Source organism: Rhinoderma darwinii, chromosome 12 (assembly GCF_050947455.1).
Source record: "Rhinoderma darwinii isolate aRhiDar2 chromosome 12, aRhiDar2.hap1, whole genome shotgun sequence".
Lineage (NCBI taxonomy): Eukaryota > Metazoa > Chordata > Amphibia > Anura > Rhinodermatidae > Rhinoderma > Rhinoderma darwinii.
In genome coordinates, this window is record NC_134698.1 from 9,449,274 (window position 1) to 9,472,643 (window position 23,370).

Consider the following 23,370-nt stretch of genomic DNA (forward strand, 5'->3'; position numbering starts at 1 on the left):
ACTATTACTATGTGGGGCAATAACATGAGAACTATTACGGGATAGGTACGGAAGAGGACACTATTACTGTGTGGGGTCTATAGGGGGCACTATTACTATGAGGGGCAAAAATAGAACGATTACAGGGTGGGTCCTAAAGGGGACACTTTTACGATGTGGGGCACTAAGAGGTGGTCTAAAAGGGGCACTATTACTGTGTGAGGTCTATAGGGGCACTATTACTATATGGGGCAATGATACGAGAACTACTACAAAGTGGGTCCTAAAGGTGTCACTATTACTGTGTGGGGTCTATAGGGGACACATTAGTGTGTGGGGTCTATAGTCGGCACTATTACTATGTGGGGTCTATAGGGGGCACTATTACTATGTGGGGTCTATAGGGGGCACTATTACTATGTGGGGCAATAACATGAGAATTATTTCAGGATAGGTCCTGAAGAGGGCACTATTACTGTGTGGGGTCTATAGGGGGCACTATTACTATGAGGGGCAAAAATACAACTATTACAGGGTGGGTCCTAAAGGGCACACTTTTACGATGTGGGGCACTAAGAGGGGGTCTAAAAGGGGCACTATTACTGTGTGAGGTCTATAGGGGCACTATTACTATGTGGGATCTATAGGGGCACTATTACTATGTGGGGCAATGATACGAGAACTACTACAAAGTGGGTCCTAAAGGGGTCACTATTACTGTGTGGGGTCTGTAGGGGACACATTAATGTGTGGGGTCTATAGTCGGCACTATTACTATGTGGGGTCTATAGGGGGCACTATTACTATGTGGGGTCTATAGGGGGCACTATTACTATGTGGGGCAATAACATGAGAATTATTTCAGGATAGGTCCTGAAGAGGGCACTATTACTGTGTGGGGTCTATAGGGGCACTATTACTATGTGGGATCTATAGGGGCACTATTACTATGTGGGGCAATAATACGAGAACTACTACAGAGTGGGTCATAAAGGGGACACTATTACTGTGTGGGGTCTATAGGGGACACATTAGTGTGTGGGGTCTATAGGGGACACTATTACTGTGTGGGGTCTATAGGGGACACTATTACTGTGTGGGGTCTATAGGGGACACTATCACTATGTGGGGTCTATAGTCTGCACTAATACTATGTGGGGCAATAATATGAGAACTATTACAGGTTGGGTCCTAAAAGGGCAACTATTACGATGTGGGGCACTAAGAGGAAATCTATTAGTGTGGGTTCTAAAGGGGGCACTATTACTGTGTGGGGCACCAAGTGGTGCACTATTGTTGCCTGGGTCACTATCTATCTGGCACTATTGTTGTCAGGGGCACTATGTCATTTCTAGTTAAACCCCCCACCCCCCGGCTGACATTTCTGACTTGTAGTTGCCTCTTATTGTTTGGATAGGTCGACATCATGCCTAGAAGACGAGAAAAAAGACCAAACACAAGTAAGAGCGCGACGTCTATCTCCAGTGTGGAGGCTTCATGTCCAGCAGCTCAGATCACCACATACATCAATATGTACATCCTGCCGGGGGAACACTGCCAGTTATATACAATGCATTCGGAAAGTCTTCAGACCCTTTCAGTTTTTTCACATTTTGTTATGTTGATCCTTGTGCTAAAATAAAATCAAAAAGTTTTTCCCCATCATTCTGCACTCAATACCCCATAATGATAACGTGAAACCAGAATGTTAGAAATCTTTGCTAAATATTGAAAAGGAAAAACTAAAATATTGCATTGACATAAATATTCAGACCCTTTACTTAGGTGAAGCCCCTTTGGCAGTGATAACCGTCTCCAGTCTTCTTGGGTTTGATGCCGCAAGGTTTGTACACCTGGATTTGGGGATTTTCTGCCATTCTTCTCTGCAGATCCTCTCAAGCTCTGTGTGTTGGATGGGGACGTCGGTGGACGGCCATTTTCAGGTCTCTCCAGAGATGTTCAATTGGGTTTAAGCCAGGACTCTGGCTGGGCCACTCAAGGACATTCAGAGATTTGTCCCCCCGCCACTCCTGTGTCGTCTTGGCTGTGTGCTCAGGGTCATTGTCTTGTTGGAAGGAGAACCTTCTGCTCAGTCTGAGGTCCAGAGCACTCTAGATCTGGTTTTCATTAAGAATATCTCTGTACTTTGCTTCATTCATCGTCCCGGACCAGTATCCCTGTCCCAGCCGCTGAAAAACACCCCCCACAGCATGATGCGGCCACCACCATGCTTCACTGTAGGGATGGTATTGGGCAGGTGATGAGCAGTGCCAGGTTTCCTCCAGACAGGACCCTTAGAATTGAGGCCAAAAAGTTCAATCTTGGTTTCATCAGACCACAGAATCTTGTTTCTCCCAGTCTGAGAGTCCTTTAGGTGTTTTTTTTCCAAACTCCTGGCGGGCTTTCATGTGTCTTTTACTGAGGAGAAGCTTCTTTCTGGCCACTCTGCCATAAAGCCCAGATTGGTGGAGTGCTGCAGTGATGGTTGGCCTTCCGGAAGTTTCTCCCATCTACACACAGGATATTTGGAGCTCAGCCAGAGTGATCATTGGGTTCTTGGTCACCTCTCTTACCAAGGTCTTATCCTCCGATTACTTAGCTTGGTGGGGTGATCAGCTTCATGAAGGAACCTGGTTGTTCCAAACTTCTTCCATTTAAGAATTATGGAGGCCACTGTGCTCTTGGGAACTTTCAGTGTAGCAGTAATTTTTTTGTACCCTTCTCCATGATCTGTGCCTCCACACAATCCGGTCTCTGAGCCCTACAGTCAGTTCTATCCTCATCATGGCTTGGTTTTTGCTCTGATATACATTGTCAGCTGTGAGACCTTATATAGACAGGGGTGTGTCTTTCCAAATCATGTCCAATCAAATTCATTTACCACAGATGGACTCCAATCAAGGTGCAGAAACATTTCAAAGATGATCTAGAGAAATGGGAGACCCCAGAGCTAAATTTCAAGTGTCATAGCAAAGGGTCTGAAAACTGAAGTCCATGCGAAATTTGAGCTTTTTCATTTTTAATAAATTAGCAAAAATTTCTAAAATTCTGTTTTCATTTTATCATTATGAGGTATTGGGTACAGAATGATGGGGAATAGCTTGTTTTTTATTTTTTATTTTAGCACATAACAAAATGTGAAAAAAGTGAAAGGGTCTGAAGACTTTCCGAATGCACTGTATGCGTAGATGTGGGACATCCATGGCTCCAGTTTATTATGCTTCTCCATTACTGGTGGATGGAGGGGTCTCGTGTAGAAGTGGATGACAGGTAAATGGCCTCCTGCCCCTCACTGGTGGTTTCCTCTCTTCCAGCTCTGAAGCGGATCTGTGCGGCCGTCCTCCATGATGTCTGTTTCCGCTTCCTGTACAGCAACAATGAAGAGTTCCAGGTCTCAAGGCTCATTCTAAGAGCCACGTTCGGATCCATCCTAGGACTTGGTAATGATGAATGAGTCTGATGATGAGATAGGAGGAGAATGTATGGAAGATGATCATGCTACACATCTGTCCATGGCATGTTTCATGTGTGTGATTAGATGAAGGCCTCATACCTGCAGGTGGCATCTCGTGTGTCTAATTTTAATATGTTGCCTGCTTTATATTGATGTCTGCAGGTGTCTACATTTTGCTGCTGCTGCCAATGAATGTGGATGAGGAGCAGAAGATAAGAATGATATACGTTATACCAGGTAAATTCTCCAGGCGTGAGATGGTAAACCATACAGTATACGTGCGTGTGCGTGTCGGGGCAGGAGCCTCCCTACATGTGACAGAGAGAGAAGCAAAGTAGCAAGCAGCTCAGCAAACCAGCAGACCTTATCTAAGCCAGTGATTTATCCAGGACGTTACCCCTGTATCAGGGAGGACTGCCCTTGATTCTGTCTGGTGCTTTAACCAGCCATCAGAACTGTGCCTCTCAAGTCTAGGAAGAGGAATTCCTGTTGCTGTGGACAGTTGTGACACAACATCGGCCCGATATACCGTACTGTATGGGGGAGGCACTATGTATAAATTTTCCTTTTTGTTTCCATTTGCATTACTTGAAAGTTGGGAGGTATGTACATTCTAGTGTGGGGACTTACATGTATATAGTGATTTGGATCCATGTAAGTTCTCCATGACATCACCACACCTGACCGAAATCAGACCAGGAAGTGATGTCATCAGAACTTTCTTTTGTCATTTCTTCCATATTGTCAATGGCTCCAATATCCCAATGAGAGGGAGGAAGATGAAGGGACTTTCCAGTAATGTAAGATGGGGTGATGTTTTGGAGGGGGGGGGGGGACATCTTAACTGTACATATATGTTGTCATTTTTTCGATGTACACAGAGAAGGGATGTTATGTCTCACTGCCTGTGCTCTTCAGGTTTGTACATATATGTTGTGCTGTCTTGGAGCTTTTTACTCATGTTTGTTACTCCTTTAGGGTTATTTGCTATTGGATGGGCGGCATCTTCCTACTTTCGCTGCTCCACACTTGTTCTTGCTCCCAACCTTCTGGGAAAGGAGGGCCGAACATACATAGTGATTGCTGCGATGGCATCAATCTATGCAGGTAAAAATTTATTTCTGTTTAATCTAACTCATCGAATTATACGTATTATTGAATTAGGGCTGGGCGATTAATCACATTAATTAGATTCATTCCCCTCAAGGCCTCTGACAATTCTGTTTTTTAACAGAATTGTTGAATCGATTCTCTAGTGGTGCCATCGCGCTGTTCCTGGTCCACTCCATTTGAGAAGCTGCGCCCCGTTCTGTCCCCATCTGCTCCCTGTTCTGTCCCTGCTTCCCCACAGAATTTCTGTTCTGTACTGAACAAAATGATTCAGAATGAAACATTAGTTCCGTTGGGATACAGGGACTCCTAGTATATTGCCACACCCCCATGTAGATAGCAACCCCCCTTGTAGATAGCAACCCCCCAGTAGATAGCACAACCACCCCCTATAGATATCGGTACTGTAGCTCCCTTTAGGAGCGGAATCCCCGGCCACAGTGTAGCCGACGATCTGTTGGGGATTCCGCTCCTAGAGGGAGTCCCTGACATCTCTGTCCACATATGGACAGTGACTTCAGAGGTTCTCTTTAGATGAGGAGTCCCCGGCGAGAGCATCACAAGATCTCTGGCTGGGGACTCCTGTCTTGGGAAAGCCTCTTACATCACTGTCCATATATGGACAGTGACATCAGGGGCTACTCCTGGAGCAGAATCCCCAGCCAGAGCGTTGCCAACGCTCTGGCAGGGGATTCCACTCTTAATGAAAGCTCCTGACGTCACTGTCCATATATGGGCAGTGATTGACAGCGGGGATTCCTCTCCTAGAGGGAGCTACAGGGGTGGGTGGGATGGTGCTATCTACATGGGCACTGTGGTACTATCTACATGGGCACTGTGGCACTATCTATGTGGGTTCTGGCACTTTATATGTGGGCACTATGTCACTTTATATTATGCACTATGTAGGCACTGTGGCACTATTTACAGGGACATTGCGGCACCATCTACATGGGCACTGTGGTGTTTTCACGGGATTGGGACAAAAAAGCCCTGACAAATAAAATCCATCCATTTTTTCTTAACGGCCATGAAAAAAGACTGGCAAATGGATGACAAACGGACAGACGGACTGGAAATGGGTGAAGATTTGAAGACACTGATGCAAAATGGAAACAAAAATCTTACAGTTGATCGGTTTTTAATGGCTATTTTTTTTTTCACTGTCATGTGGCTTTAGCCTAAATGTCTATGATGCCAGGTACCGTGGTCGGGCTGGGAAATCTGGTTGACACAAGGAGCGTTTCTCACAGCCCAATCACGGTCGTGTGAATCCGGCCTTGATGCGCTATCTGCCTGGCCCTGTTGCAATTTACACTGCTCTCGTCTGCAATGTTGCAGACCGGCTGAGGTGGTGACGGGATGAGAGGGATGTATCATTGATTATAGATTCTGTTAACCTGTTCCCTGCCGAAGAACACAGAAGTTATAATCAATTAGATACACATTTTTCCAATTGTATATGTTATGTAAAAGTTATTTATATAAAAAAAATAATTGATTAAATTATGTCTTGGTATTTTTTTTTGTTTATTTAACAGTAACAAGAAAATCGAGATTTAAATAGAATATCAAGGGTTGAAAAAAAATATAGTAAAATCTCCCAGCCCTACATTGAATAGTGACATGGCCAATTGGTAATTTTTTTTTTTTACAGGGCCAGTCGCAAATATTCAGCAGAATTTTGAGGAAATTGCAAGATCGGTGAGCTGCACTGTAGACCAACAGATAAACCACACCAAAATGGCCTGGAAAGAAATGACAAAGCCCATGAGGAAGATCATCCAAGAACTGCTGGTGAGTGAGCAGGTCAATGGATAGATGGGAAGGATCCTTAAGACACAACCATAGGGGTAACTTGTCCCTTCTGGATACCAATGCACCATAACAGGGCCCTCCATCAAATGTCATCTGTAGCAATGGATTGAGCAATGTGTTTTTATTGGTACCATTTTCAGGTACATAAGACTTTTTATTTACTTTTTATTCCATTTCTTTAAACATGGGGTGCCCAAAAAACAGCGACTGTGGCGTTTTCCTTTTTATTCTTTACTGCATTCACCGTGCGGGTTAAATGATGTTATATTGTAATAGTTTGGATTTTTACGGTTATGTCAATTTTGTTTTTGTTTTTTTTATTGCTTTTGGAGAAAATGGGAAATTTTTTTTTTTTTGAGGTTTTACATTTTTATTTTACTTTATTTAACTTTTTTTTTATTTGTCTCCCTAATGGAATTAAAGCAGCGATCTACTAAGCGATATATAATTGACGCTGAGAAACTAGGAAATAGTGAATATACAAAAAATACTTTATTGACAATAATGACACCACATAAAAAGAATCCAAAAAACCACAGTAAAAACAGGGATCTTTGGCTGATGAAAAGTAGTCAGACCATATGGTTATTTAAAAAGATTTTTTATGTATCAGATGTCACAATAGGTGATATAGATGTGAGTTCTCAACACCTTTTTGTTCTCGTCATATTTTTTTATCACTCCTATCACTCATTTTTATTTTTATTTTTATTCCTATTTCCAATACTACTAAAATCATGTTTACATTATTTTATATTATATATATATAAAAAAAAAAAAATTTTAAAACTGGATCTATACTACTCACTTATTTATTTATGTGTATTATATTTATTTATATTTATTTATTTTTTTTTTTTTTATTTCTTATTATATTACACTTATTCACATTCAATAAATTAAGCACTTCCTTCATTCATTTTTTGGCTCTATATTCAACAAGCATCAATATCTATTTCCACTAGCTTACTCTCCCCTTTTCCCAGTCACGGAGCTATCACTTCATTCATATGTCCCACCTTAGTATTAGCTACAAAGCCTAAGTCACACTGGCCTCATTGCGCTTTTTATTTGCGCAGTGTCACATTCTTATACACTTTCTTAAACTTTGGCATATAATTGTTCTACATACACCCTTCCATTGTATCTATCTGCAACATATCAACTATGAACTCTTTGTTCTAAACTGTATATTTATTGTCCTCGACTAAATCTATATATACAATTTTTACTGTGATTTCATATTTCCCTCTTGTGTCATACCGCGTACAACTGTGCCATTTCGTTTACCTAGCTCATTCATGACATCAATTTCCCTGTGTCGCTCTCCCATTGGTGGTTGAGGTCCGGCCCCCGTCTCTGTCATCCACGGCGAGCCTTCGCTTGATCCACGTGACCGAGTCTTCTGACGCGGTCGCGTGTTTCCGGCTTGGACTTTCCGTCGCTGGCACTGACGTTGTTGCCTCATCTCGGCCGCAGTGAGACAGCGACCTATAATCACACAGGGAAAGACCATACTCTCGGCACGTACACGCAACAGCTGCATTCCCTTCAGCTCATTGGCCCGAGTCCAAATAAAGGACCTTTGACCTCAACCCTACACTACCCCCAGACGAAGGCATTAGCGCCGAAACGCGCGTTGGGGTGAACTTTGGCTGCATTCTCCTCGTTCAATCACCATGGGTATGTGAGACCTCATTGACTTGTTGGAAAAATATTTTCACTTACCTTCTCATCTACTTAGCTCTGCATGCTTTCGTTCCTTTGCATTCACTATGTCAATTGGCAATTTTGCTGCTACTTTTATCTTCCTATGACTACTAAACCATCTGTTGTACCCCTATGTAGTTTGTTATACTTCATATTTATAAGTTTTTTTGAACTACTTTCTGTACAGACTGCTATCTAACGGATGCACACATACATTTACTACATCATTTAAGGACGTACATGCATGTTATTTACTTGTCTCTTGCATAGCCATATGGTCTGACTACTTTTCATCAGCCAAAGATCCCTGTTTTTACTGTGGTTTTTTGGATTCTTTTTATGTGGTGTCATTATTGTCAATAAAGTATTTTTTGTATATTCACTATTTCCTAGTTTATCAGCGTCAATTCTTCTTTTTTGGTTCCATATTGCATTTCTGATGCTGTTAGGGCTTCACGCCCTGAAATCGACCTATCTGTCCACACATATGTGCGATTTGTCCAGGACGTTTGGGTATGCAGATTTCTGTTGCTTTCCTTTCTGGATCGGTTATATAAGCGATATATAATGTTACTCCATATACACCATCATATTTAAAGTGTTGTCTCGAGACCAGAGGGTGGCTTTCATTAGGCACCCAGGCTGCCATGACAACCATTAGTACCCCGCGATCGCATCACAGGAGGGGCGAAGGGACATCAGCTGCCCTCCTGGTTCTAATGGCTTAGATGCTACAGTCACTATTGGCCGCGGCATCCAAGAGGTTAATCGAGTGGGAGCCCGCTCGTTGTAGTGAAGTACCAGATTTAACATGCAGCGGACATGCTGATCTTACGGAGCGGGCTCGGCCCGTGAGCCAGCTATATACTACCCCTCGGCCTCTACTCTGTGTATATATATATATATATATATATATATGTATATGTTGGATGTCAAGAAGGCGTTAATGTGTGGCTAAGCAGTGGCCCTACTCTCATATACTGTAAGTAATATCCAATTAGAACTTACAGAATTTTCTCCAAATGGTTGTATCCATTATTTGTAGGAAGTTTCCAAGGAATTTAAAAATAGAAGCAGTGACATCAAATCGCAGTTTAAAGAAGTGGAGGAGGAGGTGGAGAACACTGAGGGCTACAGCAGAACGGAGGAGAAAGAAGTGGAGAATGAGGAAAAGATCAGGTCTACGCAGAAGAAACTTGAGCTGAAGACCATGCTGCGTTGCGAGTGTGAGTATATGAGGCCTGCCTGTGTTGTAGACTGGTCTCGTGACACATGAATGTTGTCAGTAGAAGACAACCACACTCTCTATGGACATGGTCGTTCTATTCCAAGGGGTAGGGTGAGATAGGTCGTCACCATATTGGGTGGCAAATAGCTCCGGCGATAGTACCTGGTGTATCCACTCTTCAGAACTTATCATATCGTATACTGGGGGGGATGCAATTTGACTTATCGGTATAGGGCACCAGAGCACCTTGTCCATTCCTGCCCATCAGCCGCTGTTTTCTCTCTCCTGACAGATGTTGTTGAACTCGGGATCAGCAAATGTAAAGACTGGTTCGCTCAGAAGCATAGTGAGTGCATGCGTGTCATCTGGCTGCCCGTCATCAACAGTCTGCTGTGTCTACCTATGAAATTCACATTTGTCTGCGACGTCATGTACCGTGAGTAAGAATTCGGGGTTCTCAGATGGTCCTTCTGCATTGCACACAGACTAATGCAGGAGATGGAGCCGTCACTTTACCCTTCTTAGAGGGGTGTTCAGTTTAGATGAGTTCTTTGCTGGTCCCCCGTTCACAAGGTGATCACATTCAGTCCTGCGGATCACTATATGACAGCTGCCACATAAACACGTGTGGTCTAAGTCGTCATATAGCTCCAGCCCTATGGCTTCAGTGGTGACAAGATCAGGTAAATTTACATCATAGTGATCTACATCTTTACATTTTCTTTTCAATATTTATTGTACCTGTTTTATATATATATATTTCGCCTATGCAATGCTCAAGATGCAGCTTAACCCCTGACTCTGAAGATCATGTAGGGCTGGTTAGGCTGCTGCCATTCTGGGGGTATCACGTTTCTTAGATGTTTACTTATTACACTATAACGTTTGTTCTTGTTGGCATCTAAAGACCATGCCGGGGCTGTGGACCGGGTGCTGCCACCTGCACTGATAATGTCTCTCATCTAGTGGCCAACAGGTGGTGCAAGAACAGACTCCCTCTGGAGGCCAACTTCGGTCAAAACTTCGACCTGGTTAATGAGACGGTGTACAATCTGGGTAAAGATTTCAACAGCGCCATAGTTGTGAGGGTCAGTGTCTCTCCTCATGTCCTCCATGATAGTCCGAAGGTGCCATGGCCTTGATCTTCTCCATAACCTGTCAGACATCAATGTCTTCTTCTCTTCGCTCCCCGACTCTTTTTTTAATCTTCAATTTTCATTTCTCGTCCTTCTTCTTTCCCGCGTGAAAACAGAAAGAAGAGCAGAACGTGTTGGTCGGAGTCAACATCTCCAAGGTCAGCATGACTGAAGAAGTTTTTGAATACTTGAAGACGATGCAGGTGTGGATGATGAGGAAGACGTCCTATATCAGCACCATCATGTCCTGCATGTTTATCTACCTCTTTTTCTCGTGAGTGTTCACTAGTATTGAAGTTCTCGTTACTAAATACTTCACGACATGTGTTGTTGGTGTCCAATTCCAACCATACAATAGAGATTTGTGAGAACAATGAATAAAGGTGGTGCAGATCTTTGGTTTTCATAAGTGTCTACCACAAGGGGGTTTAATCCATGTGAGGATCCATAAACCGTATAAGGGGGAGGTTGGTGTGGTTGAGGGATAGAGAAAATGGCCTTGGCCACATTACTGACGGACCCGTGATATCTGTAGTGGGTGGTGTGAAGGACAATAGAAGTGGCAGGAAAAAGTAGACGAGGGACCAGTCAAGATTGAGGTAGGTGGGCAGGTGAAGGGGTTTAAGAAGGTGTCACCAGGTCACAGCAAATGGGTAAAGAGATTTATTTTTGCTCACTCAGGGCTTACAGCTACACCAAGAACTATAACGAAAACATCCTCTACGACAACTTCTATGTTACCACCTACTTCCGGCAGATTGACGCACGCAGGAGAAAACTGGTGAGTCTCAAGGAAATAGGTGAGGATATTGAGCCAGAGATATCACATGTTACACCCATTCCGGAGCGAGTGAGATAACGGCAGCGGTTTCAGATTGTACCCCACCACCCCCAGTCCCTGAAGATCAGGATGATAGTTGTCAGATGGAAACATAATGAATGCGCACCTTCCCCACCAGTCCCGCGTGTTCTTATTTACAGGGGAAAACTGACTTGTAAAAAAAAGTGTACAGCCAGAATATTGATGTTTTTTAATTTGCGCCCTTACAGAAAAAGAAGCATTTACTGCCGCTGTGGAGAAAGGAGAAGGGCAATTTTGTGTTTCCGTGCGATTTTTGCGTGCAGAAACCTGAGAACAACATCTTGGTGAGTGGGTAAGACTTTGACACGGGAGGAGTAAGTAAGTGCTCAGAGGACGTTTTGGTCACTGGAGATGTTTCTTCTCTTCTACAGATAATGGGGATATTGCAGAGCATTCTCTTCTTCATCCTGTTCATCTTTGTCATCGGCTTCGACCGGATTCTAATCCACATTTTCCATATTATCCGCAGACATTTCCAGGTCTCCTATGTCTTATCCAGTGAGTACCAATGCTGTTCAGCAGGAGGCACTCTACTGAAAGACCAATGTTCTGTAGATTTTTCAGCAGTGTGATGGTCTGTACTGAAGGACTATGGGATTATAGACCATTTATGGAGGAGCCATGGACTGTGCTGTCTTCACAGTGCTGGTCTACTCCAGGTTTATGTGGGCCCTTGGCAGACGCAGACTTCGTGGGCCCCCTTGTGGGGAACTCACAGCGGCAGGAAAATGGCAGAAGACGTCACTTTGTGCCCCCATATAAAAGTTAGGCCCTGTTTATGACCCCATATAGAAGTTTGGCCCCCAGTTTGTATCCCCAGAAATTCAGTGCCCTCTGTAGATTGTGCCACATAGCCCCCCTCATAGGTAGTGCCACACAGCCCCCCTCATAGGTAGTTCCACACTGTCCCCTCCCAGCAAAGGCGCTACCTACATGGAGGGAGCTGTGTGGCACTACCAGGGAGGGGGGCTGTGTGGCACTACCAGGGAGGGGGGCTGTGTGGCACTACCAGGATGGGAGGCTGTGTGGCATAACAGGGAGGGGGGATTCTGCTCCTAGACAGGGAATCCCCAGCAAGAGCGTCGGCAATGCTCTGGCCGGGGATTCCACACCTGGAGGAGCCATGACAGCAGCGTCAGCACCCGGTGGCCGAGTGGGCCCCCCGAAGGGCCCCACTTGCCCGGGTTCGCCGGGTGCTGACGCCGGCCCTGTCTCTACTGAAGGACTATGGATATATCACCACATTCTAGCAGCACTTGACGCAGATGGTGCCTGAGATGCAAAGTGGGTGCCAGTTGTCATTTCTTTCCCTTTCAAGCATGTACATGTGAATCTCTTTTCTTTCTCTATAGTTGACCATAAGCTGCAAATTCTAGTGGAGGGTGACAGCTTGCTTGCCCGGCTTCTGCAGCGTACAGTTAGAGCGTTCAACAGCACATCCAGCACTATAGAGCTCGGCAACAATGACAGTAAGTGAAAGCTAGTGTGGAGGAGGGCAACAATTATTACATACTGACCTCTCTACATAAAGCCACATTTAAAGGTTAACTATCACATCATTATTTTTTTTAAAGTATTGTATAGGGCAGGGGATTTCAGGAAAAATTGCAATATACTTTATTAACCAATTCAGCCTCCTTTCATTGTAAAACTGTTCCTGAACTGCTGCCCGTATCCTCCGCTACTGGCCATTGCTAGGGAAAATCCGTATTCCTAGGGGCTGCAGTTTTATGCTACTTCACAATACTTTGGGTTACATTAGGTGCGATGCTTCTCATTTTTAAATAAATTCAAGTAGTGACAGTATATTATATAGTATATAATGTAATATATATAGGGTAAGACTCGAGGTTCTCCTTTTCCACAGTCTGCCTTCCAAACCCATCCATCATGAGCTTCACCAACTACGTGATTTGCAGTGTGCCGATGGTCCTGCTCCTGTCGTTGTGCTTCATCCAGGTGTATAGCTGCCGTCTCCGCAGAGTGATTGCTTCTTTCTTCTTCCCAAAAGTAAGTCACATTCTAGGGTTTTCATAGGATCATGGACAAACGAGGATCCTTAAAGCGACCCACCAGTAACAGAAGGTCACTCATAAAATATCAGAGGCTGAATATTGACACTTCATTTTCATACAAATCACACAAACAGTGGTTGCCGCCATGGCTTTAGACTACTGCTTCCATGCATGCGCCATATGGAGAAGCTGTCATCTATACTGCCCCCAGAGGCTGTACTGCTTATTATTAGATATCAACGCAGTGGCTACTCTCCAAAAACACTGAAAAAGTTTAATCCAAAAAGGGAATTTTTATGCCCAATATGTGCAAACCCGACTGTCGACTTAATCACATGATGTAGCGCTGCCCTAAGCTTCATATCTTTTGGGGGAAGATTATAACAGAGATAGATAAAAATTGCAATACACGAATTACATGGAAATTAAGTAAATACTATTTTGGGCGGATTTGCAAATTTGGTGAAAGATGGTCACAATGGGAAAAGAATATACACAGTCGAGTCACATTATTATGAGCACCTCCTACTTTCGACATCGGCAGCGCACAGTCCATGAAGGAAGTGATGTGTGGTGCGCTGGCTTGGTGGGTATATAAGGTGTGCGATAGGCGGTCTGAACACATATCACTCATTGTTGCCATGGGTAAAATGGGCAATTTATCGGAGTTGCAAAAGGGATGATTATTGGCTGTCCGGCCAAGGCTGGCGGTATTTCTCAAACAGCGTCGTTTGTGAACTGTTCGCGTGCTGCTGTGGTGACAGTGTATCGTGAGTGGACAAATGGCATCATTAGGAATAACCGACATGGAAACTGTGGAGCGCCACGTGCCATTGATGTGTGGTGAACATCGGCTACGAAGGTGCGCGAGAGCCGAATGACACTACAGTGGAGCAGCTCACCATGAAAATCAACCAGGGTGCGACCAGACGTGTGTCTAATACAACAGTTCAGCGAACCCGACTGCGTATGGGGGTCCGAAGCAGACGGACGGTCACTGCTCCTCTGTAACAAAGGTGCATTGGAAAAAAAGACTTCAATTTGCACGGCAGTATCGGGATTGGACCACCGATGATTGGCAGAGGGTCATCTTCTCTGATGAGTCCCGTTTTCTGCTTCATGGAACGGATGGACGTCAGCGTGTCAGGCGAGAAACATCAGAGAACAAACACCCGGCAGCCATTGCTGGAAGAACACGAGCCGGTGGCGGCAGCGTTATGGTCTGGGGGATTATTTCCTGGCATTCTCTGGGCCTCTCATCCATGTGGAAGGCTCTGAAGCGATTTGGGTGTGAATCCATCGTTGCAGATCACGTCCACCCATACATGCTGTTTGTCTTCCCTGGGGCAGATGGAATCTTCCAGCAAGACAATGCGACGTGTCACACGGCTAGAAATGACTGATAGCGGTTGGAGGAGCACGACCGAGACTTCCAAGTACTTCCCTGGCCCCCTAATTTGCAAGACTTGAACCCAAGTAAGCATCTGTGGGATCTCGACCGTCTTGTCCTCTCTATGGATCCCCCCCCACGCACCCTCCAGTAAATGTGGGATGTCCTGCAGTCAGCGAGGCTCCCGATACCTGAGACCACTGACCAGCACCTTATTGAGTCACCCCCAGCCCGTCCACTGCTGTCCGTGCTGCACACGCCGGTCACTCCGGATATTAGCTGCTGCTCATAATAATGGGACTCGACTGTGTAGGTTTATTATAGTGTTTTTTGGTTTTTTTTCCCCCAATGGGTTCTGTGGTTAGTGGAGGGGTGGGTGGGGTGAAAAAAAATAAAATAGATATCAACGCAGTCTATAGAATAGGGTGCAGCCAGGGGCATGATTCCTCGTCCTAATGTCCCCCCCACGTCTGTCACGTGTGTACAAGAGTATTTTGGGCCCAAAAATGACACTAATCCATCATACATTTGGCACAACCAATACCAGTTTTTAGCTTCGCTCCTTTGATCTTTTTGATATCTGTCACACATGTCTAAGAGCAAGATTACAAATTAAAAATATGGCTTATTTTCTGTGATTTGCGTCTTTGTTCCCTGAGAGAGAGAAGAAGCGGGTGCTCCACCTTTACAACAATTGTATGAAAAAGAGGAGGTTTTACTTTACCAAGATCCGCTTGGAGGTGATGAGAAAATCCAAAAGCAGACAGATATGGGTGAGAAGTTAATAATGTCCTAAGCTCTGACCTCCGACCTTTGTCTCATCGAGGAGAAATAAATTAAATTAATAAAAATGAAGAAATAAATGGAGGGGGGGGGGTAGGGATATGAGGACACGCAGACCATAAACACCCCTATGGTTAGAGTAGTTTCATTCTATCCGGAGGTATTATAGAAGTTATATTGTTGTCTATAGGGGGCAGTGTTATACTAGCTGTGCCCCAATTGTATTTCTCCTTGTAGCCCTCTATCCTCTCTAAATTTTTTCCCTTTATCCAGCCTCCATTGTGGGAGCTCACAATACATGTCTTATTCCCCCTGCACACGGCCGTGCCCGTAATCACGCTCCGTGATTACAGGCACCGACGGCCACGGACTGTCACCCGCATTTGTGGACCGTGCTCCCATTATAAAGTCTTAAGAGCACTGTCCGCAAATTTAAAAAAAATAGAAGTCATTTCTATGGCCCAGACACCTTCCCGTAAATATATCCGTATTTTGATCCTCAATTACGGATCCATAATTGCAGATCAAAATTACGGTCGTGTGCATGAGGCCTAACTTCTGTGATTTTGTTTGCTTGTCAGGAAAGGACCTTTTTGGGGAAATTTCACAAAAGCTTTCGCTGGACAAGACGTTTTTGCCCTTGGCGCTGCATTGTCTGTAATGCTAAGATAACGAAAGACTCACGTAGGTGTTATACCCCAGGATGCTGCTCTGTATATTGTAATGAATGCTGGTGGGACATGGACGAGAAATGTTTGGCGTGTATCCCATATGAAAATTACAATATGGACGGTATGGACAGTGACTCTGAAGACATATCTCACATTGATTGATGTGGTAGATTAGTTATGCAGCTTATTCGTTGGTTATGTTCTAATAATTACCTATTAAACCTGTTTGGTCCTGGACTTTCATTCGGTCACCGATCTGACAATCCGATAATAAATCCTATAATGTGTACAACGGAGGCCCGAATGTCCATCAACAACTGCCATTGGGTGAAATAAGGATCAGGCAAGTTAAAATTCTTTATTGCCCAGGAGGATAAATGCAGCAAGAGGTGTAAGAGAAAGCTGGGCCTCCGCTTTAATAATCCCTAGAGGCACAAAACACTTGCCCATGCTCACACATACTTCATATGTTCAAAATATCAAATTCTCTTCAGTTTCGCCAACCCTCTGGAGATGTGGTGATCACATGGAGACTATGTAAAAAATGTGTAAAGCAAGGACACACGTATAGCAGACTGCACATGTAAATATGAAATCGGCCGAAGTTGCCTCCCATTGTTTTCAGTGGGAGGTGGAGGTGTTTTTTTTCCCCACGAGCAGGAAAAAGAAGCGATATGCCCTATCTTGAAGCTTTTTCCGCCTCAAAAACCCCATTAAAATCAATGGGGTGTCGAGAAAAACGCCGCGAGTGGCTGACGAGTGTTTTGATGTGTTTTATGTCAAAAACCGCTCACAGTATTTTCCTCTGCGTGTTGAAGTAATAGGTAAAAAACGCGTCAAAAATGCGTCAGAAAACACGCCATAAATCGCGGCAATAAACGCATCAAAAAACACCTGTGGTGCAAAAACCCTTAAAAAAAACGGAACTGATTTTTTCATGCAGAATTTTCTGCCTGCAAAAAACTCTGTGTGAACAGGGCCTAAAAATGCACAAATATGTGCTGGACCTCAGTCCTGGCCCCTGGTTGGGCCACAGGGCAATTATTCATGGGAAAAAGACTGATTATATAGCATACAGCACCGATCAGATAGAAAACAATGTATAAGATATGCAGCCCGGGTTAAAATACCAATATGTCTCCCTACAACAATGTATGAGGTGGTTAAAATCCCCTATGACAATGCTGTTACGACTGCGGCCGCAGAACGCCGCCGCTCACCTTTGGCAAACAGCCGCGACCGCAACCTCCTGGCCAACTGCTTCTTCTCCCTCCCCGGAGACACCAGCTGGCGCGGCCTTCCCATCCTGGATTGTGCTATACGGTTTTTTCCCCGACCTTAAAGGGCCAGCGCACACTCTCTAAAGTTTCCCTAACCTATCCCCAGATCACCCTGGACTATAAAAAGTCTCCGCCCTTTCACTCCTTGCCTGAGCATTGTTGTTGTCTACCCATGTTCGTATTGCAAATGGTCCCTTAGTGTTATCCTACTCCCAGTGTTCCCATGCAATGCTACCAGTATTGTGTATCCCGTGCTGTGTTTTGTTCCTGTGCCTCTCTAGTGTTGGAGTGATATTGTGTCGCCTGCTGTCATCCACCACGTCTGATGCTACCTGCCACATCTGCTGTTATACACCATGTCTGGTGTCATCCGTCACGTCTGGCGCTACCTGCCACATCTGTTATACACCATGTCTGGTGTCATCCGCCACGTCTGGCGCTACCTGCCACGTCTAGTCCCATCTGTGCCAAAGCCTCTGCCAGTCTGGACTATCCCTTGTGCTACAAACATTTGCATTGACTGACTTGGCCAGCTGCCTCTCTGCTACGGCGGAGAGGCCTAGTGGGTCCACATACCCCTAGATCGTGACAAATGCAAGGTGTCAAACAAAAGCATATAAAATGTGTTATGCCCCAGGCCGCTGACCGCCAGCATCCCCCTCTTACCGGCCGCCGCGACTGCAGGACTGTGCAACCCTGCCGGCGTCCTGCTTCCTAGGGACGCCGATGTGCTCTGCTCTCTGCCTCCTCCTCCCCCGTACTGTGCGCTCTAGTTCTAGTTCTTAAAGAGCCAGCACGTGCACCAGTAAAATGTCCCCAACCTCTCCTTGCACACCTTGGTCCTTATAAGTGACCCTGCCCCTTTCCCCAGTGCCTGAGCAATTTTGGACAAAACAAGTGTTAGTAATCCTACGAACCTTCCATACTCTGTATCTCGGGCCTGTTACCTATTGGTATCCTGTATCCCGAGTCTGTTACCTGTCTGTATCCCGTGCCCTATGGGTGCTTCCAGCAATCCAGCACTAGCGTGCTTGCTGCAATCAGCCACCAGCGTGTTTACAGTAACCTGACACCAGCCTCTTCCAGTAATCCGGCACCAGCCTGCTTCCATTAATCTGGATCCTGTCTACTACTACCAAGGTGCCATCTGCCTGTCTCTGCCTAGCTTCTGTTTGGCCAGCAGCTACTCAGCCGAGACCACCTCAAGAGGTAACGACCTGGCAGTCTCCCAGCATTGAAGACCAGATCCCTGTGGAGGGGTTAAAGGGTGAAGACCGGAGATGCTGCTTAGACAACGCCCTTTGAGGTGGCCCTTCACCAATCCGGCGGAGTACACTATGTATTAATAAAGTATACCAAAATACAACTGTAAGGTAATGGTGTTGGCTATATCACCATGAGGACCGTATCACCCTGCTCCACAAATTTTTTGGCTGGTCCTTGCTTATAGTCCTACTAGGACAATGTTGTGAAAATGGCAAAGTTTCTTACAGTTTTTCCTCCTGATCCCGCTCCCTTCCGCCCTCGCCACACACCAATGTCAGGGAGTCTCTACTGGAGGTCACTCCCGGGATACCAGATTAGTGAAGCACAGGTCTGTCGTTCAGTATTTTGAAATCAGGACCATCCAACCGTGGGTATGCGGTACTCTAGAGAAAGGAAAACCTCACATCGTTTGAAGCTCACCACTGCAGCGTTCCAATATACTGTACATGGTTTATATGCTCAAACTTACTGCCATGGAGGAAATAATGATCACTTCTTTCAGAGGCTTCACTGAGTATGTTCTCTCCTCCTGTGCAGCAATGTCTACATGGTGAAGACCTGACCACCCCCTTTATTTGTTTTTTTCTCTTCTTCCGTCTCCAATTTGCTATCCATACTTTTCCTACCTCTTCCTTTCTTGGTTCTAATCTATTTTATTTATGTTAAGCATGTAATTATTCTTGGGGGTATGACCTGGTGAAACGATCTTAACTCTACTTATAATACGGCAACAGGTATGTCCTATAACTTTCTTATTTTCTATACTGCCAGTTCTTATTAGGGACTTCTTAATTAAACAGTCAAAAAAAAAACAAAAAAAAACGAAAACTGATACAAGATCAGTAAACAGCTTTGAGGTCAGTAAAGATTAGTAACACAAATATGATGTAATACATTTTATTACAGATTAGATCTGCAGTTGTTGAAGTTAACCACATGGCTTGGGATCAATGCTGCAAATACTGGAAGACCCGGTCCTTATATTATCCACTTTAGTAGATAGAGTCTAGATTGTAGAAGGCCAGGTCTTTATATCATCCACTTCAGTAGATAGAGTCTAGATTGTAGAAGGCCCGGTCTTTATATCATCCACTTCAGTAGATAGATCCTAGATTGTAGAAGGCCAGGTCTTTATATCATCCACTTCAGTAGATAGAGTCTAGATTGTAGAAGGCCCGGTCTTTATATCATCCAGTTCAGTAGACAGAGCCTAGATTGTAGAAGGCCCGGTCTTAGTATCACCCACTTCAGTAGATAGAGCCTAGATTGTAGAAGGCCCGGTCTTTATATTGTCCACTTCAGTAGATAGAGCCTAGATTGTAGAAGGCCCGGTCTTTATATCATCCACTTCAGTAGATAGAGCCTAGATTGTAGAAGGCCCGGTCTTTATATCATCCAGTTCAGTAGACAGAGCCTAGATTGTAGAAGGCCCGGTCTTAGTACCACCCACTTCAGTAGATAGAGCCTAGATTGTAGAAGGCCCGGTCTTTATATTGTCCACTTCAGTAGATAGAGTCTAGATTGTAGAAGGCCCGGTCATTTTATTATTCACATTAGTACACAGAGCCTAAATTGTAGAAGGACCGGTCTTTATATCATCCACTTCAGTAGATAGAGCCTAGATTGTAGGAGGCCCAGTCTGTAAATGATCCACTTCAGTAGATGGAGCCTAGATTGTAGAAGGCCCAGTAAATGATCCACTTCAGTAGATGGAGCCTCCATACACCAGGATGAGTGGTCCTCCTGGTCTCTACTACTTCCTGAGCAGTATTTGTTGATATTTTTGTCTACACAGGACGTTTTGAGGATTACAGCAGAGATGACACATCCATTTCTCCGTGTCCACCATGATGATTTTGGGGCTGGACACTTCAATGAGTACAATGCTGAAGTAACCCCTTGTAGTTGTTACTTGATCCAGAATGGAGGGGGAGCTGTGTTTAGGACGTGCATTTTGTTAGTCACAGTCTGTAAAGTTGTGCACGTCTTCAGACTTGATGATCTCCTTCCATTCTTCAGGGGTGGATGGAACCTGAGAAAAAAAAGACAGAGCTGAAATATTTACACGGCCAGACGTCCTTGATGAGATCCTGCAGACGGTGGAACCAGAAATTGCTACAACAAGACCTTAACCAGGAGAAAAACATCAACAATAAGAAAGGATGAAATCCTGGAGACATTATAATTAGAGATGTTCTGTAATATTCTTTAGGCTGGGTTCACACGAGCACATTAACGTCCGTAATGGACGGACGTATTTCGGCCGGAAGTCCCGGACCGAACTCAGTGCAGGGAGCCGGGCTCCTAGCATCATAGTTATGTACGATGCTAGGAGTCCCTGCCTCGCTGCAGTATCCCTGTCCCGTACTGTAATCATGTTTTCAGTACAGGACTAGTTCCACGGAGAGGCAGGGACTCCTAGCGTCGTACATAACTATGATGCTAGGAGCCCGGCTCCCTGCACTGAGTTCGGTCCGGGACTTCCGGCCGAAATACGTTCCGTCCATTACGGACGTTAATGTGCTCGTGTGAACCCAGCCTAACACTGACCTTCATGTACTCATTCCTCAGAGTGACAGCAGAACAGGTGTCAGGTGTTATACGGCCCGATGCTGGAAGCTTCTACTGGACGTCACATGTTCTATAGATCGTCCTGTAGATCGGGATCTGAGTCTTATGTTCTGCTGTTATTACCTCCTGCATCCAGGTTTCTTTTTCATATATTACTGTCCTGGACCTTCTCCCGTATGGTGATGGTGAAGCCTTTCCAGGACATATTCAGACATAAATGCTGAGGAGGCAGGAAAACATATGTCACTTATACAACCAAGATGAGAACAACCTAACAACCTCCTATTCCACCGAGGGCCACACTACTTCTAATGAGGGCCACATACAATGCACTAGGAGAAACCATACGTGAACCCATGGGTAACACATGTCTGTAAATATACAAACCTGGAGATCTGAATATGTCAGGTAGGTCAGGAGGAAGAAGAAAAGTGTTAACCACTCCGTTATGATAGATATTATATTGCAGATCTAGAAGACAAGACATAATAGGAAATAAAAGACAATATTACTGGACATTTCCTCATCATCAATATCTCTGGAATAATAGAAAATTATAGAAGCTGCAAGAACATGAAGAAAACAAACAATGAAGAATATTGAGATCAGATCAAGAAATCAGAAAAGTCAATGAGAAAATCAGTGAAATAAATAGAAGTTCCTACCTCTACACAGGGAATATCCTCACACAGATGTCCTATCACTGGAATCCTGGATGCAGCACCTTATGGGTGGATGTATATAGGAACATAAACATAAAGATGGATGACATAATATATCCCTGTATTGTCTGCCCTTATCATCCCAGACATGACAGAAGGGTCAGGTAGAAGTTAGTGACCCTTATCTAATACGACCAACTAACCATGAGACCAACTGGAATCTGACTCACTGGTCAAAGGCCAGAAAACGCCATATTATCTTAGGATGGAGCCATATATTTGTCTATATGGGAAAGGGAAAATCGCGAGTGAACATGCATTACCTAAACTGCCCCCTAGTTGGAATAAATGTGAACACCCAGAAGGGGCCCTCATGTGAACCCCCTTGCTCAAAAAAGAAAAGCGAAGAGTGTTTACATGCTGCATTACCATACAGAGTGGGGAATCTCTGATCCCTGTTGGGAAGATCCGGGGTCCTTGCATTATAAAAGGATACAGATCACCGCAGTGATGGCAGTGATGACACTTACAGCCATTCTCACATGGCAGACATATCTGCGGCTGAATGATAATTTATATAGACATTTGGATTGGACCAGGTTGTATATGGTGCCGCATCCAAATGCCAAGACCGCTCCTGTTTTATGAATGGTCTCATACTCGAACATCTAGAGAAGAAACACAAGTAGATTAGACTAGACCTTTCTCCAATCACTTTGCGTTTAGCTGTGTATGAGGGTTTAATGGTGGATGATATTAACAAACCGTAAAGGAGCCGGTCAACACTATTCCAATACATGACGTGCAGGCCAGTCCGAGCAGGATCTTCTGTGCCCACTCCTGATTCATATCACAGGCTGCTGCCCGTAACGTCATAAATTTATACTGGGCAAAAGCCTGGGCGAAACCTGGAAGAGAAGGAAAGAAATGAGAACATCTAGTGACCAGTGATGGAGACGGAAATCCCAGAAATAAGAACAACCAATTATTCTTCACTTTCCACCAGCGGTTATCACTTACTAAAGCGGCTGTCGACCCTCCGGTGAGCGCTGGGGCCTCTTCATTGCGTACCAGAAACAGCTCCGTACATTCGGTAATGTCTGTGTCTGGTTCTGTGCCCCCCCCCCCATCAATCCCCTTTATTAAAGAGGCTCTGTCACCACATTATAAGTGGCCTATCTTGTACATGATGTGATCGGCGCTGTAATGTAGATTACAGCAGTGTTTTTTATTTAGAAAAACGATCATTTTTTACGGAGTTATGACCTATTTTAGCTTTATGCTAAAGAGCTTTCTCAATGGACAACTGAGCGTGTTTTACTATATGGCCAAGTGGGCGTTGTGGAGAGAAGTGTATGACGCTGACCAATCAGTGACCTATCAGCGTCGTACACTTCTCTCCATTCATTTATACAGCACTAGCGATATAGCTATA

General features: G+C 44.6%; 2 protein-coding genes across 3 annotated transcripts in view; one reads left to right on the forward strand and one right to left on the reverse strand.

The window, feature by feature from the left end:
* The window catches only part of PRPF3 (pre-mRNA processing factor 3), a 50,715-nt gene that overhangs the window by 2,429 nt on the left and 24,916 nt on the right, over positions 1 to 23,370 (forward strand). For both annotated transcript variants that reach the window (XM_075843385.1, XM_075843384.1), the window contains exons 2-15: positions 1,397 to 1,439; positions 3,294 to 3,419; positions 3,596 to 3,670; positions 4,412 to 4,540; positions 6,201 to 6,340; positions 9,117 to 9,297; positions 9,592 to 9,735; positions 10,266 to 10,387; positions 10,552 to 10,709; positions 11,117 to 11,216; positions 11,486 to 11,581; positions 11,669 to 11,795; positions 12,650 to 12,766; positions 13,165 to 13,307. In XM_075843385.1, coding sequence (XP_075699500.1) covers positions 1,406 to 1,439; positions 3,294 to 3,419; positions 3,596 to 3,670; positions 4,412 to 4,540; positions 6,201 to 6,340; positions 9,117 to 9,297; positions 9,592 to 9,735; positions 10,266 to 10,387; positions 10,552 to 10,709; positions 11,117 to 11,216; positions 11,486 to 11,581; positions 11,669 to 11,795; positions 12,650 to 12,766; positions 13,165 to 13,307 — 1,692 coding nt within the window. In that variant the 5' untranslated portion in view covers positions 1,397 to 1,405. The remainder of the gene's footprint in view (positions 1 to 1,396; positions 1,440 to 3,293; positions 3,420 to 3,595; positions 3,671 to 4,411; positions 4,541 to 6,200; positions 6,341 to 9,116; positions 9,298 to 9,591; positions 9,736 to 10,265; positions 10,388 to 10,551; positions 10,710 to 11,116; positions 11,217 to 11,485; positions 11,582 to 11,668; positions 11,796 to 12,649; positions 12,767 to 13,164; positions 13,308 to 23,370) is intronic.
* LOC142664341 (DNA damage-regulated autophagy modulator protein 1-like) lies at positions 19,643 to 23,252 on the reverse strand. Its single transcript, XM_075843388.1, has 7 exons — positions 22,956 to 23,252; positions 22,701 to 22,843; positions 22,432 to 22,603; positions 21,939 to 21,997; positions 21,661 to 21,744; positions 21,253 to 21,493; positions 19,643 to 20,734 (listed from the first exon to the last, which is right to left on the reverse strand). Exons 2-6 carry the CDS (start codon positions 22,809 to 22,811, stop codon positions 21,419 to 21,421), a joined length of 501 nt encoding a protein of 166 aa, XP_075699503.1. The 5' UTR covers positions 22,812 to 22,843; positions 22,956 to 23,252; the 3' UTR covers positions 19,643 to 20,734; positions 21,253 to 21,418.

What these genes read in the sequence shown, in the direction of transcription:
- LOC142664341 (XM_075843388.1), bottom strand. Translation starts at nt 22,811, where the DNA reads ATGACGTTACGGGCAGCAGCCTGTGATATGAATCAGGAGTGGGCACAG. An exon ending in TGTTGACCGGCTCCTTTACG is followed by an intron (nt 22,604 to 22,700) that starts GTTTGTTAATAT and finishes TTTCTTCTCTAG; the next exon opens with ATGTTCGAGTATGAGACCAT. An exon ending in AGGATATTCCCTGTGTAGAG is followed by an intron (nt 21,745 to 21,938) that starts GTAGGAACTTCT and finishes CTTGTCTTCTAG; the next exon opens with ATCTGCAATATAATATCTAT.